Source organism: Aquila chrysaetos, chromosome 11, assembly GCF_900496995.4.
Source record: "Aquila chrysaetos chrysaetos chromosome 11, bAquChr1.4, whole genome shotgun sequence".
In the NCBI taxonomy this organism is placed as follows: Eukaryota; Metazoa; Chordata; class Aves; order Accipitriformes; family Accipitridae; genus Aquila; species Aquila chrysaetos.
In genome coordinates, this window is record NC_044014.1 from 23,762,419 (window position 1) to 23,779,002 (window position 16,584).

Genomic DNA, 16,584 nt, shown 5'->3' on the forward strand with positions numbered 1-16,584 from the left:
CTATGGTGTAAAATGGTCCCAGATAAATCATCACTGGCTGCCAGGCTCTTATTCTCACAACAAGAACTCAGCACTGATACATGAGGTACTCACTGCACCATAGTCTGAACCATCATGCAAAAATACCACGATGAGCCAGAGAAAAAAAAAACCAGACCAATGCAAAGGGCCATTCCAAGGGATGAACTTTCAGATACTTAGCAGGCTAGCTCTGTGTCCATTTAATCAGCGTAGACAGTAATGTTTCCCTTATTATTTCCTTACACGTGAAATTTAGCACATACAAAGCAAACAGAAGTATCATACATGCAACAGGAACATCCACCCAGAAACTAGCCTTCAAGGACAACACTCACCACTGACCTAAATGCCACGTTCAAAATTTCACTTTCCTACTTTACTTAAACAAAATTGGATAGTGGAATATAATAAATTCCACACATTCTGAAATAAATCTTTCTCCTCAAATTCTTACCTGCTTCTTCAGAGAAGGGGCTAAGCTGAGTGTAGCCACAATGTTTCCTCTTGTCTTTACTGAAGATGCTGTCTATATTCAGAGACTCTCTTTTGGGTCTCCAGGTTGGCCGGTACCTGCTAGACGAACTGGATTTAGACTCACTACTGGTACTCTCCACTTCCCAGTCTCGAGAGTGCGCAGAGAGGCTTTTTGAGGGTCGTGTTTCTGCCTGATCCACACTACTCCCTCCACGAGGAGAATTCTGGATGGTTTGTGAAATCTGCTGTGGTCTGCTGTGGATCATATTGCTCACTGTCTCTTTAAATTCCCTCAGCCTGCTGGTGCTGCTGGATGGTCTGGGGGCAGTTCTGGGGGCTTGTTTCTCCTTCAAGGTTTCTCCTGCAGTTTACAGAGACAGCAAAAGCCACAAAAATAACTTCAGATTAAACCAGCAGCTCTACCTGCAGCATCTTCATGTGGACTTCAAAAAGTAAAAGACAAAACACCCCCCCCCCCCCCCCCCCACAACAAAATAAAATTTAAAAAAAACAGAACAAAACCAAACCCAAACAAAAAAAAAAACCCACCACCCCCACAAAAAAACCCAAACCCAACCAACAGCCCCCAAACCAGAAAAAAACAAAGACAGGACAAAATACAGACACAGATGTAAGAAACAAGGAGTGAAATGCATGTACACACTGAGGATCTTAAAAACATGCAGAAAGAGATACTGATATTTGAAATAAAGTAACATCTCTTGCCTTCACTATGGTATCCTGATGACTGAGCCTCATCTCCTTTTCGCCGAGACCGGCTAGAACTCCTTTTGCGGTCTGCCAGCGAGCCCTTTTTGGAAACATGCCTCTGATTGCACTCACTGTCAGTCAGGTGCCCTGGAAGAACAGAATAACACAGTAGAGATGACAAGAGCCTTCACACTGAGTGGTCTTGTGTACTAAAAGCAGCAGGGTTCTCCTGATCCTTAGGAGCTACAGACACTCCAACACTAACTGGCATGTTTGGGTAAGTTTTTGTATCCAAAAGTTTTTGGTTTTGTCTTGGGGAGGGTGTTCTGTTTTTAAGGTCATAAAAGAGCAATACAGCCCCTACAAGGAATCTGGTTTATGAGAGCTCATCCACAGGAAGAGGAAAAAGTTGACTCTGCCTAATCTTCCAATAGTCTAAAGGACACCACTTTCTTGCTGTCTGAATACTTTTTCAGTTTTAACAGCCATGAACACAAAAATCCTGAGGACAGCTTGCTTGACATTACTCTGTTGAATGAAGACTCAAACACATGAACAAGTTACCATGTAATAATAAATTACTGCACGTCATCAGCTGCTCTGCACTAACTATCCATTTGCACTCTCTTCACTTGTAGCAAATACTAAGTAATCTGTGTTGGCTTAGTGTACAGTGAAGAAGCCCCAGTTGGCTCTCAAGGACTAAGTCAGCTAATTCACATCTGCCACAAGCTAAGAGCATACACACAAACCATCAACATGGATCAGCTGACACATGACAACGTTCCCTTAATACAGCTCATGTGTCTGAGCACTAATATTTTCTCTTGCACACAATTTATTCCCCATTTCCTCATATCAAATGTGAATTAAGAGTATTTGACTTTTGCCTTTTCTTAATTTTATCTTTCTCACACATTCACAGTCCTAAACCTGCAAGCACAAACACACGCATGGCTTTACTCACGTGGGTAGTCCCAAACAGAGATGCAAGATAAGAAGGGAATTTATGAATAAGCTACAAAGACTTTTCTCTAGCCTTTATATCACCAACTTTCACCTGCACAGGACGACAGGAAAGGAAAATCCCTACTACCCAATAGTGGATTAACAGCCCCCAGACTACATAGCTGGCTGTTCTAAGCCTTCCCCCTTCTCTAGAAATTAACATAAAAATCAACAACATTTAAAGCAGATTTTACACATAAAGTTGTACATTCAACAGTTAAAAAATAATTCACTTCAACTACAACTGCTACAAAGATACTGTAATAAATGCATGGTAAGGAATCCAAACCACAAAAAGCAAGCTACACAAGAGTTGCATTTCTATTAATCTGCAAAGTGGAGAGTGATTTTGTAGCCAAATTCTTTAGAAACAAGCAGATTATATAAAAGAAAAGAAATTAAGGAAGTAAAAGAGAAATGTTGGCAGTGAAGACAGAAGAAGTGCAGCATCTAGGTGACTGAGCATGAGTCAGTGCTTTGGGAGAGTTTTTTTTTGCCTTCACAGCATGGACTGTCACACATCTTTTAGGTACTGAAAGTACAGTATTATCTTATACCTTGTACACATACCCTCAAGATAAAAGATACAAGAGGCTTATGTTTCACTTCAGAGTGTACAACTTCTCTAGTTAAACATTTTTCCCCCGAAAGTTCTTTTAACCTGACAGGGAGTGCTTGGTTAGCATCCTTCAAGTACTGTAACAGAAACTATTTAAAAATATTTAGTGCTACTGGAGCTAGCTTAGGGTCTGCCTAGACTAATCAGAGCGCAATTTAGCCTTCTAGAATGAAGGTTGCTAGTTCTGCATAAATACTTTATCCTCCTTTCGTAAATTGCAAATTTAGTCCTATTGTCACTGGACTTTTAATAGCCATGGAGGAGATGCCAAGAAACAAAAGTTTGCAGGACACAGGCTTTGTTGTCTTTACTTGGTCCCTCTGGAACAAAGACTAAATCCAACATAATGTATTAATATAGGAATTACAATCCCAAGAATATTAGCTAACACTTTAAATTCTTTTTGTTTTAATTCACTGAAATAACAAGCCAGGATTTCTGTCTGAGTGCCCAATCATACACTTAAAAGGTGTCCCTTGCTGAATGTATCACTTAAAAACCTCATCCTCCAGAGGTGGGATGGCTTCATAAGCAAACAGTGATATTCAAAGGAAAAGTTTGGTTTTGTAGGGCTTGTGTGCATGTCTAAGAATATGTTAGAGAAGACAATAAATCAAACAGGTTAAGACAGAATGCCCCCTACTCCCTCCCACTGAAATCTCAGTTGCATGTATAGGGCAGCCAGAATACGCACATTTTTCTCAGCAGCACAGGTTGGGAGGAGCAAAAGAGGGCTTATGCAGCCACTCTTCATGCCCCCATTCTGAAGTACCCAGATGCCTGAGGTCATATGACCCAATGGTGGTCCTTCCCCGGAGGACGATGTGGGATAGGATCCGTAATTTTCTGGGCTGGAGTAATGGCTAAATGGCCATTAAATGAAGAATCCTGCTCTTGCCCAGAACGATTCAGTTGACAGGTCAATGTGGATGGCTTCTTTATAGCCCCACGGATCAGTATTTGATGATTGAGCAGTTGTATGAGTTGGCAGACTGACTTTTTTGGAAAGGTTTTGGGTAGGTAAAAAAAAAGGGGAAATGCCCAGACAGGTGGCTAGCTAAGGGGACAGACTGACTATAGCTAAGGCTGAATCAGGGAATATGAGGACAACTGAATTTACGTGGAGAGATGGGCTAAGCTGAAGGGAATAACATAGGATAGAATCAGTAGGAGAAGAAAGAAAAAGAAAAGGACAAAGTCACTAAAAATGACAGAACAAAAGGTTACATGCTGAACTTCATGCTTACATGTTTGCAACCATCCCCCTACCCTCCCTCTTCTGCTGACTTCTGCATGGCAAGTTTTGCAAGGAGGAACCTAATCCAATAAACTGTACCACTTCTGCAGACTATAAAACAATAATTCTAATAATAATAATAAAAACTAATAAACAATATTCCACCAGCATTTTCAATTTTGTCATCTTCGTACTCTGAAGATCGACATAAATTTTGTTTCCTCATCACTCAAATTCCACTCCAACCTTCCGTTCTTTCTCACACTCTACCTAGGACTATGACTGGAACCTACGGCGTTAAGTATTTGCTAACACATTAAAAGTACTGTTGGGCTATCTAAAACCATGTATTACACTTACTTGGACCTCTGATGAAGAATCAAAGACTACTACAGAAAACCAACTTGAAACACCTTTTTGGAATTTGATGTGAAAAATATTTGTACCATAGATTGTTTCAAATGAACCAAGTACGCATATATCATCAGAATACAAGAGAGCAACTATTTTGCAACTAAAAGGACAAAGTGATAAGATAGCTGTTGACACTCTGGTGCAACAAACAGTTGCTGATTCAACTCATATCTTCTTAGAAAGTCTGTTTAAGGCACAATAAAGTAACTTTTCAAACAGACGTAGCAGGTCGTATTTCTGATGCTTGAGAAGTCTCACCTTAACTCATGCACTACTTTTTCAGAAGTGATGTTAGGAGTTAGAAGTTACTGTATGCAGAAACATGCTAACTAGGGTCACTGGGCATGAATAATAGATGAAATCTAAGCCTTCAGACTTCCAGTTAACCTCTTTTCAACGGAAGAGTGTTCAGGCTGACTGTTCAGCTGCCCAAAGGAACATACATACACATTGCCCTCTCACTGCAGAGTCTCACTTCACTTGCTTCCATGACACAGGCAGGAAATAATCTTATGCTCCGCCCTGATGCAGTAAATACTACCAACACCCACTTACATAGAAAGTCCTTAGTGCCCAGGTATGAGACATTCTGGTGATGAAACACCTTTCCCAGACAGCTACAACTCCTGAAATGAAGTAACTGCCCGTAGATGAGTAAGTAGCACACACAACACTTACCAAAGCGTAAAATGGCAATGTACAGACTCCAACTTACTGAATTATGTAACAAAGAGAGCAGGTAGGATTGTGGATAACAGAAAACATGTCTGTAAATGTTTGTCTGGCTAGATACAAGTCTACAGAAGTCAACAAGACATTTAAAATTACGCTTATTTTTTGTGAATGCCAATGGTTCATTACAAACCAAAAACATTTAGGATACTAAACACTGTTCACTATTCTGTTTTAGGTTTTATAGAGAGAGATTTTTCACTGGACTCCACTGCAGTCGTCATATTTAATAACAGTGATCACACAGATATAATGGTATCTGCTACCTGTGTCCCTGCTGCTTTGTGAAGCTGCATCATTCTCCACATTGTAGATGACTGTCCCCTGCGAGTCAGAGGAGAAGTGACTGACCACAGACTCATGGTGCGCCTGTTTATAAGGATAGCTGTCTGTAGAGGAATCTGTCCTGGTATCACTCGAGATGGAAGGTTCTCTCCCTAGGGAAGGAAGCAATATCAAATTGCAGTCTTTCTGGGCTATTATAAAAGTCACGAGAGGCTAAAAAAAGAAAACAGAGGAAACTACACGGAAGTTAACAGAAAAACAGAGTACCAAACATACACACTCAGATTCAAGGATGCCAGAGCTTATGGGAAAGGTCCTCTCCTTTGGAGGGGGAGAGTGTGTCATTCCTTCTGCAAACCTTTATTTCTTTCTCTTTGATAACTCCAAATTTATCAAATCCTTTTAACATGCACAATTAAACTACATCCACTGGACTGAAAGTACACATTAGTACCACACTCAAATTATTTTTCATTAATTTTTGACACTGTCAAGTGTAATTGAAACATGAAATACAGTGCTTCAGGGGAAGTCAAAGTTAAAAAATTAGTCAAGTACAAAATATTAATAAGGGTAACAAGAACATCACAAGTTATAATAATTAACACATTTCATCTATTATGAATCAAAAGCTTATCTAGTAAAACTTTATACTGAAATTGTATTATCTAAAGCAAAGTAACCTGCTCCTTGTCAAGAAGCTAGCATTGATCCCCTGCACAAGTGGAATATTAAGAAGGACGAAGCATCATGATTCAACTTCAGTACAGTACTAAACTCATTAAAAGAGGAGAAAAAGACAACCTCCTCCCACCACTTTCAGTACATAAAAGTAAAAATTTCAACAGTTTGAAGACTGTTGGCCATTTTATATATGCGATGTATACACTCCTGAATATACAGGATATTAATTTTGTACTCGTTTCTCAGGGGACAAGTTAAAGAAGAAAGAAGAAATTAAAGAAGTAGTTCTTAATTGCAAACACTCAGCCTGAGGGCAATTCACATATTCAGTGAGAGCAAGTCCTGTAGCTGATGTCCTATTTAAGGATGCCTAACAACTTTTGAAATCAGAAACTTCCCCCCACCTCCTTACTGGTTAAAAATCTCAATTCGTCTAAAGAATATAAAATACAGCTGTTAAGGAGATAACAGTCACAGAAAGACAGGTGAATGTAGGCAACCAGAATCAGTGTTGCAGAACCGAGTACTAGAAAACAATTTGTAAACTGAAGTCTTTATTCAACAGAAAATCAAAAACATTAAGAGGAGTTGTTTGCTCTTAGCTTCACAACATTTCGTAGCAGCATCTTTGACAATCTTTCCTCCATAATTTGTAGTATCAGATCTTGATGTGATTAGATGCATTTATCAGATTCCCCTGACAAAAGTTCAGGTACAATATTGCAATTAACAGCTTAAGAATAAGCAATCTCTGTTCATTTCTGAATTATGGGCTGTGGATATCTGATAACACTGAGGAATCCAGAAGCTGTAGTTACACTTAGTGAGAGAGAAAAAGGCCATTCTGAAAAAGGTATATTAGGGAAGAAAACTCTGGATATCAACAAGGCTAGAAAATAATTCACTTATATTTGACAGGAAAATGTATAAGGTGTGATTTCTGCTGGCACTTCAACTTACACTAATCTCACAAATTCTCTCAAGAGCTTGGTATCAACGTTGAACACTGCAGAATACAGGAGTAAGCCTTGAGGACTCACCAAGTGTTTTTGAAATGAAAGAGCAGGTTACTCACTATAGCCTTCTGAATTCTATCTGAAAGGAAACACTTTTTTATATATACATTTTTTAATTCAGCTTCCTGAAGTAATTTTAGAACACCATAATATTAGATACTGCAGAGACAATGAGCAGAAGGGTTATCTATGTATTTCCTGGAGCTCAACCAGCAGAACAGCAAGGCAAATTTACAGCGTGTATTACCCTGAAGCTTGTAGACGTGCTCACAACTGATATATAGCACTGAAGGCCCTCTTCTTCCTCCTCCAGACTTCCCATCTTTTTCAGAACAGGAAGATAGGTTTATAAATTGCAAGGCATCTTGTCAACTGAGAAGTGAAGGTCATCTTGCCAGTGTTTTTATTTGCATTTATTTTTAAGAGGAGTTGGAGATTTATTTCATTACTGGTAGATTGTCAACACATAAATAAGGAGACAGCAGATGTTCTCTGCAGATTCATCATTGACCAGGAAGCATAAAGTTAGCTACTGGCCAGGAAAACCATAAAATATTCTTGGAATTACAGTTGTACAAATAGGCTAGAATCCTGGAAGAAAGGTTGTATTTCTGGTTTTAGTCTCGCCTTGCTGTTCTTGGCAACTTATAAACTCGTCTCCAATTCAGGATAGTCTCTGCAAACATCCAAAAATAGAAACAATTTTCTTTTGCAAAGCCACTGCACTATAAACTTAGACCCATTTTCTATTTTCACCCTATCTCGATTGCAACTGCATACCTTTCTCAGAATTTATCTATTCCTCTTTAAATGAGGCCACAACCTCCAATGGTGTGATTAAATATCCAACATTACCTAGAACTTCATTAAACCAACAGCCTGTTCAGATGACTACTGATATCTTGAGCAGACCAAGTTCTAACCTCTGAAGCACCTTATTTGGACATACCTTTCTAATTCAACAGACTACCATTAATACAAAGAATTCAGGAAGTAGCAACATGTTGAAGGCCTCTGAGATGTTAACTGCTACATATCTACAGCTGTAGATCTTTTTTGATGCAAAACAGACCATGAAAAATGAAGAAGTAAACATTATCTATGGGCATAAGCCTTTGCCAATCCCTTGCCCTTCAGTCTCCCACAAATCAGTTTGTATCTCTTGCGTTGCTTTATCTGAGTAAAAGACAAGCCAAAGGCTGAAGAGAAGTTGCACTGATTCTGTCTATTTTTAATTAAATGGTATTTCTTCCCCTTCCCCCCACATACATTTACCATCCTAGCAAAGGACTCATTTATGACATCTCCTTAATATTTCTTTTCCCTAATTTCCCCCCTGAGTTTAATTCTGCCGCTTCCTTTACTTTTCATGTGTTCGTGCATCTCTGGTCTTGTTCCCTTCCTGTTAGAACTGCTGATGGATTTATGAACTTAAGTCACTGAAGTCATCAGTTATTGTTCCTCTCTACGCCCATGCCACAACAGGTCCTTCACACACACATCCCCACCCAGTTTCTTTCTCCAAACCTTTTTGGAAAAGATTACTACCCAAACAATCAACAGAGTCTTGGAATGAGAGAGAAGTTCAAAGGTGAAACACTGGTAGTTCTCTTCAGAATTCTAGATCAGCTTTGACAAGCAATAAGGACTCCAGCTAACAAAAACACACCCAAAACAGAAGAACAATTTTACATGCAACATTATAGCATAAAGGTATAAAGCATATAGTCCAGACTGCCTACCCGAGTCTTCACTATCATAGCAAGTCCTGCTATATTGTTGTAAATCCACTTGAGGGGGCAAGTCTTGTGTTGACACTGGAGTTCCTCTTGGATCTGCATACAGCAGCAGCAAAGGCTGATAGTGACCCTTAATGCACTTTGTCACAACATCTTTCCATTTTGGACCAATCTGAATTAACAACAACAATAATTAAAAAAATGCACAAGAAAGTTTTTCTGTCATCATTTTCTATAATAAGCTCTCTTTTTTCCCTCATGCTTCTATCAGAGTTTGATTTTCCACTGACATTCTTTAACTCCTTCTATATCCAGCATTGAACTGGACTCACCAAGAAAGCTCTGGAACCAACCAGACTAAAATCAAGGTATTCGCCATCTTATGGCTAAACAAATTACAATTCCTGTGAAAAATAGGACTGCAAATATAATCCTTCCCTTTCAGACTTTTTTCCCCCCATAAAAAGCTTTTCATCCTCTGAAATGTTCTAACTTTGCATCAGTCCAAAAAAAAAATAAAAAAATTAACAAAATCTCTTCATCCATCCATCAGCATAAACAAAATAAACAATAAAAGACATCAACAGCATGACAGCAAATTCAGGTCAAAGCTAAACACTTTGGTGTGTGAATATTTCTGCTGTTACAGAACCTCTGCAAGCATTTTGATAGGCCAGGAGATGATTGATATAGTTATATTAATCTCAAAAATCTTCCCCATGTACTAATACAGGTTTCACCTAATACATTGAACATCTATTCCAATAAATTTGCTCCATACATGAGTATTCTACTAATGCACTGCAGCACCTATCCTTGGCAAAGTTCTGCTGCAGAGAAACGTGACTGAACAAATGCAAGGATTAGAGTTTTCCCTTTGAGACTGTGCTTGGCATGACTACAGGAGAAAATTTTCCTCTCTCATCTTTGTGCTTCCATGACTAGAAGGAATAAAAGGACAGTGGTGTGAAATAATGCCAAATTAATGGGATGTAATAACGGTGTGCCAAGACCACAGTACTGGTATCTTTAATGTCAAGGACCTCACACTTGGTGAAAAGGAGGCGGGGGGGGGGGGGGGGGGGGGGGGGGGGAAGCACTAACAAAAGAAGCAGAAAATTTGTTGTTGGCAGCAACCACAAGGGAAGACTGACATCTAGATACTTCAACAAAGAACACAAAAAGCAGGCACTAAATAGCTATAATGCGTGTCAGCAAGGGAAAGAGATGTACATTAGCTGTGTGCACAAGCAAACTGTAGGTTTTCAAACAACAGCATAAAAGCAAGACTGGCAGCCAACAGAACAGAACTACAAATAGGGCTTCTGAGATTTCTGGTATGCTTTTTTGAGAATGCTTACTTTGCTCAGAAAAAGGAGCAACAGACTTATGGATCTTGAGTGGAAAAGTAGCCAAAATTTCTCAAAATCTGTAGGAAACAGTATGGATCTACACAAAAGTAGCCAACAAATTTCTATCAGTTTATTTTTCTAAACATTATTTTCTCACCTCTTTGACATGAGCATCATCAAAGTACATCCACTTGCGGATTTTAGTTTGGAAGAAGAAGGTAGAATAGTGTTTTCCATAGTAACAGATCATTCCCACTAAATACAGCTCTGAGTGTTTTGCTCTGTCATCAGTTACTCTGAAGAAGAGCTTCAAGAAGGGAGGTAAGAAAAACGAAAGGAGAAATTAATAAAATGCCCAGAATTTTACAGACTGCTTTATGTTTGAAGACCTCAAAGTACTACAGAAAGGTGTCAGGTTTTTACTTCAAAAGATAGAGAAAACAAGGCAATAAATACTTAAGTAATTAACTAATGTATAAGCAAACTCATTGACACAGGCTAGGAACGGACTCCTACCAACTCACCAGATGCTCAAGAATCAAGTCAGTCTCGGAGACTGTGGCTGTACTTTAAGGAGGACATTTACAACAATGCTATAATACCTCTTCAGAATTTGAAGTGTGGTTCTATTCTGCAAATTTGTATACTTTGTGTCATGCTTGCTGATTATATCACATACTGTTTAAAACATTCATTCCTCTCTGCTTTGTAGAAACAAAGTGGTTCTGACAGTGAACAGCTGGCATTTATTCTGACTTAAGCAAAGACAAGTTTATGACAACACCACATAAAAGATGAACTGAAGGCATCAGCAGGCCGAAAGAATTCAGCACACAGAAAAAAAACCTGTTTTCTATTTAACTGATCAGGTTTTATCTAGAAACGCACAGAACTCATTTTTTTAGTGTGTTAGTGCTTTACTATGCAAGGACCACACTGTTTCATAACCACATTTCCATTAACTTGCACTAATTTTGGTACACTGTGCACTGGCCAATGCTTTTTTTAATATATGTGTGTATATATATTTTCATTATTCTAATGTAATACCTCAATGCTACAGTAAGACACAGCTACAATTTGGTACACCAATAATTCAGCTCCAAAGCATCAGCTAATCTAAAATAAGTGAATTCTCTAGGGAACAAACCTCTGGATCCCAAACACTAATTAATTTAATCTATCAGTCAATCACACAGTGCCAGCCACCATCTCCCAGTGACTGCTCAGTTATAAATAACTCTTTAAGTGTTACAACCACACACTTCAATGAAAAGAGGATTTAAAGAAGTTAAAACAAAAACAAACAGAACCCCAAAATACATTTTGTCTTAAAAAGAAATAGAAACAAACTTCTGTTCTTCAAAACGAAAGAGTGCATATGTATTTTCATCGAAATAGCACAAACCCCAATCCAAAATTTCCTTGCACTTGAAAATATTTTCTGATTTAGACAAGCTTTGTTTTCTGGAGTAATTTTTAATTTTCAGTCATTTCAGAAATTCAAGAATATGCAATTACACTAGTACATTCACAGGTTTTGTGAAGCATTCTGAAACAGGTCACATCCTTGGATCTGCCCTCTATTCATGGACACCGAAAAGGTAAAGATGGCAACTTTTTATTTTTCTTGATCCGCTACTATAGACTACCACGAGAAAGACTGTGTTTGTAGGTAGCATCAAAATACAAAAAACTCACATCTCCCAGTTTAAGGCAAGTGCCCAGGCTGTGAATCACATCCTCAGCCAGATCAGAGTGGTCTGAGTCCCAAACCAAGCCAATGGTGATGATCTGTGGAGAGTTCATCAGCACACGACGAATACGGATCTTTTCCCCACAGTTACTCTGAGGATTTAAATAAAACAAAACATTGAATATAATCCTTCTCTTATTATAATGTTAGGGCAAGACACTAACAAGTATAAGTTTCAAAAGTACAGCTTCCAAAGAGGTGGTGGTGAAACACAGCAGATGTAATATGCTCAGTGTCAAGATATGAGCTGCTTGTATCACAGATGAGGAGTGTTATCAAGACTATTTGGTATTCACAAGCTTTAAAGTGAACATTGCTGATTCTTCCTCATACTACTGATAATGATTAAAAGGTATAGCGCAAAAGCAGGCTTGCTTAAAAAAAGATAAGCAAGCATACATGAAAGATCCCAAAAACATTCTTAGGAATTGGAGGGAAAGCTCACTTTCTTTCGATCAGAATCTCAGATTAAAAATTATATTTACAGAGACTGGTGCTTTACATGAGCTTCAAGGTGCTGCTTTCCTGTTAAAATTGGGTGGTTGTTCTACAAGGTACCTCAAGCATCTCATCTTAGACAGGATAGTTAGGTCAATATTCATATAAATATGAGAGCAGCAGCTGGAAGATCATGAGAGTAAGAGGTGCTTTACTAACCCATAGCAGTTCTTCACCTCTTATTTCCCATTTCCCTTCCTTCTCCCATTTCTTATTTTTTAAATAACTACCAGTGCTTATTGACTGGCCAGTCTCCCCTCACTCTCTAGCCAGAGTACTTCTCAGAGATAAGCTTGCTTGTGAAGCTAAAGCATTTCTCAGTGGTCCTTCTAATCCATCACCTTTTAGAATTGTGGGCATCTTTAAAGCATCATGAAAAAAGTTCACCATGTGAATTAAGAGATTATCATTGTAATTTTAGCAAACGATAACTATGACAAAGTTCCTTTCCAACACTCACTCTCTCCCCCTGTGGCAGGTCACTAAATTACTTCTGCAAGATTCCAGAAAAAAAAAAACAAACCAAAAAACAACAACAACAACAAAAAAAACCACAAACATTTTCATAGTGAGAATAGTTTCTCATCTCTACAGAGACCAGTTTCACAAGTGGATATAATAATTTCTGACACCACAACCAGGGAAGAGATCATAAAGCATTTCTTCCCCACAGCAACTTAGAAAATTAACCAGAATTTCAGTCCCAATTATCAATGAGAGACAAAACTGAAAAATTCAAAAACCAGAAAGAAATGAGTTTAACAACAAGGCAGTGAGGACAGATTTTTTTTTTTACAGGTAGAGGACTGTAATGTTTAAATGTAGATATGAGGTTTTAATATTAAGATGACTATATTCACACATATTTTGCACGGGTCATTGAAAGTACAAGCATTCCCGTGGATTACCTCACAACAAACCTATCTTACTCACAAATTGTCATCTTTGCTTCAGCTAGCTAACATCAGCATTTTCTGCAAGACAGGACAAATATGGCATCCTGATAAAAAGCTTCCCCCGCATGACTTTTAGGCCACCCTTAGCTAAGCCTCAATAGAAAAATTTTCCAAATAGAAGAAGAAAGGGGCAGCAAGTACTAGTAAGCAATTTTATCCAACCAATTATTTCACAGTTAAATAGCATTTCACCCTGACAAAGAAAGTCTTTCTATTAAACTCCCCATGCTTCAGTTATTAAATAGCTGGACTCATGAATCTTTTAAACAACAATACAGTATCTTCATTTCTTTTACTCGGGTAAGTGAGCCAATATCCCAAAAAAAGAAAACAATGTTTCAACGGAGACTAAAAGTGAATGTTTCAGAGTTGTAAGTTACAGAAAGGGGGTGGGGGAGGGTGGATAAAATGGAAATACTTACACTGCCCCCAGGGAACAGGCACACAAGCCATTCCTGTTAGAGCCTGTATTGCTTCACAGAGGACTGGTGAGGAGTCTAACAGTAGCATTACCTGAAGCAGCAATTATGCAGCTGTTTCCTGCCCCACCTATTAATCACTATGTAAAAAAGTATGATGATAACTCTTCTTGCATACTTATCTAAAGCCCTGGATCTGGACATACTCAAATTAAAAGGTAGAACAAGATATCAAACGCTTGCTTTAGAAATCTAGCCCTTAGGATTAAAAAAGAAAAAAATTGTATTTACGTGGATTTTTTAAATTTTCCTTAACCCAACTGATACACAGACTTAATTTAGCTGAATTTTGTTGGACATTTACTGCATAGCAGAATGGAACATTTTTAACAATAGCAGCCTGTTACTATCAACTGGACATACGCAATAATTGTTTTTAAGTGGTTAAATGCCAGTCATCACTCACAACTATAGCCTATACTTTCTGGTCAATATCTCCCACACTCTGAATAGCAAACCTAACTCAGAAAAACAAACCAATACTCCCTCAAATTTTCTGTGATGATTTCTGCCTTTGGCATAGCTGTTGCAGATATGCTGTGTAGCCTGTAAGCCCTTTGGTGTCGGGATGTTCTCTGGCAGGGGGAAGTAGCAGTCCGTCTCTCTTTCCCTCTGACCAACATTTTGGCTGTATGCTGCAGTTACAGCAGTTTGGTCAACAGTTCAATTTATTCCAGCTGAAGGGTAGCAATGAAGTTGAATGGAAGCTTATCAAGGCAAAACAACCGATCTTGTACACATGATTACAGTAACTGGTACAAAAAGTTCTGCTATCTGTGCCATAGCATGGTACTGCTGGAAAGATTTTACAAGAAATAAGTACTTCTTTTCCCATGCTATTATTACAGATGAAGCACACTACCCTCAACAGAAATAATCACCAGAGAAACTGGGATGAACAGTGGGAACATTGTTCTAAAATGCCTAGCTAATCAAAACCACTGTCAACAAACAGAAATGTCCTATGAAAAGATACAGCTTCCAAATTCTTTGTCATTTCCGTTTCTTTAGGTAAGATCCCAGAACTTTCATCACACGATGAAAGCAGCATGATTGCAGCTTCATGTAATGCTAGTGTTGGAGGCCTCACCGACTCTCAGTGAAGCTGAACAGCAAACATATGATAGGTACTTCTAGCAGGAACACAGGCTTGAGCAGGTATCGATTGTGTGACCATTCCCTGGGAGCAATGCAAGCATCTCCAATTTATTCTGCCTCATTAACTTTTTTTGTGGTTTTTAACTCTCAGAAACATTCATTTTTAGTTTTCATCCAAACACTATGTCTATTCCTGGTCTCACTACTTGTGTCTAGTCAAAGCACCACTCAACATCAGTAGTTTTTTCCCTTCCTTCATGGAATAACTGATAGATACTAAATTAAAACCCAAAGAAAACTCTCTTACCTATCCTTTTTATCATTATGATGAGCTAAACCTTGAAAATGCTCATGAGTTAAAGGTACACATCAGTGTAATCTCCTAAACGTCTTCTGTCCTGCCTGTCCCCCCCAAAAAGGAAAACTAAAGATACTAACTGGACAGTTTCGCAGGTCTCCCATAGTGCTGGCATTCTGTAGTAGCTCTCCAAACATATCTGGAGTGGGTTTCTCTCGTCTCTCCAGCATACAAATAGCTTGATTGCTTATCATAGAGAAAGCATGGAAAACAAGAAGTTTAATAATAAAATAAAAACACAAACCCACATGAAGTATAAATTTCACTTAAATTTTATGAAAAGTTAAGAACCTTCAAATACACAACACTTTTTACATTTAATATTGGTAGTACAGAAAAATCACATAATTATTAAGTGTGAATTACTATACCTTCCATAATAATACTGCATAAAGAAAACAAGTTTTCTACTTTGGCTTAAAATTTACATCTTGAAAGCAAGCTTTAGCATTTTGATAAATACTTCATTTCAAAATTAAATATGTGCTTCAAAATGCTTTCCTTCAATAACCACCTTAGTAAAGTAGCACAGTAAAGCACATCCTTAATAACAAAACTATAAGCAAAAAATAGCATAGTACCCAATTGATTTCACTGTCCAAGTTGAAAGAAAGGTGACAGCAAGTACCCAAGAATACTAGAGCTCAAAACATGTTCAAGCTTAAAATGGTTTAAGAGGTAAATAAATACATCGCTGTTTACTGGTGTTTTTAAAATAATGTTTGACTTAAAATTTATTGACATATTTCATATAAAATATTTAATACCGTTTACATAATTATTTTCCTGTTTTTCTAATAAATAATATTCTGATACACAGTGTCTGCTGGTAACCTAAAAAAACCCCTACAGCTCGATGGAATGTCAGGTAGCAGCCACAAGGGGGAATGCTTTCCAATACTCCTGATATAGCAGCTTTCAACAGAGATCTGCACGCGAAGAGCAACCAGCAGTTTTCAAGACAATTTTTGGGGGTCTCTGTAACTACATGTCTCACATGCAGGACAAGAAACAAAGAAGTTTTCATCCCAATCAAAGTTTCAAGACAGAAGCGAATAACAGACTCCTGCCTCGATCAGATTTAAGCAGCTTTTAACTGCGCAGCCACCTACTAAAGGAAGACTTCTCTCCTCTAGCATTCATTCAA

The 16,584-nt window shown here is 38.2% G+C and overlaps 1 protein-coding gene across 11 annotated transcripts in view; it reads right to left on the reverse strand.

Annotated features, from left to right (window-relative positions):
- The window catches only part of USP54 (ubiquitin specific peptidase 54), a 107,294-nt gene that overhangs the window by 19,418 nt on the left and 71,292 nt on the right, over positions 1 to 16,584 (reverse strand). For 9 of the 11 annotated variants that reach the window (XM_030031346.2, XM_030031344.2, XM_030031349.2 and 6 more), the window contains 7 exons: positions 15,518 to 15,623; positions 11,994 to 12,140; positions 10,450 to 10,599; positions 8,944 to 9,112; positions 5,483 to 5,653; positions 1,222 to 1,353; positions 476 to 856 (listed from right to left, as the gene is read on the reverse strand). In XM_030031346.2, coding sequence (XP_029887206.1) covers positions 476 to 856; positions 1,222 to 1,353; positions 5,483 to 5,653; positions 8,944 to 9,112; positions 10,450 to 10,599; positions 11,994 to 12,140; positions 15,518 to 15,623 — 1,256 coding nt within the window. The remainder of the gene's footprint in view (positions 1 to 475; positions 857 to 1,221; positions 1,354 to 5,482; positions 5,654 to 8,943; positions 9,113 to 10,449; positions 10,600 to 11,993; positions 12,141 to 15,517; positions 15,624 to 16,584) is intronic. The other 2 variants (XM_041127082.1, XM_041127081.1) reach the window with 1 other exon arrangement.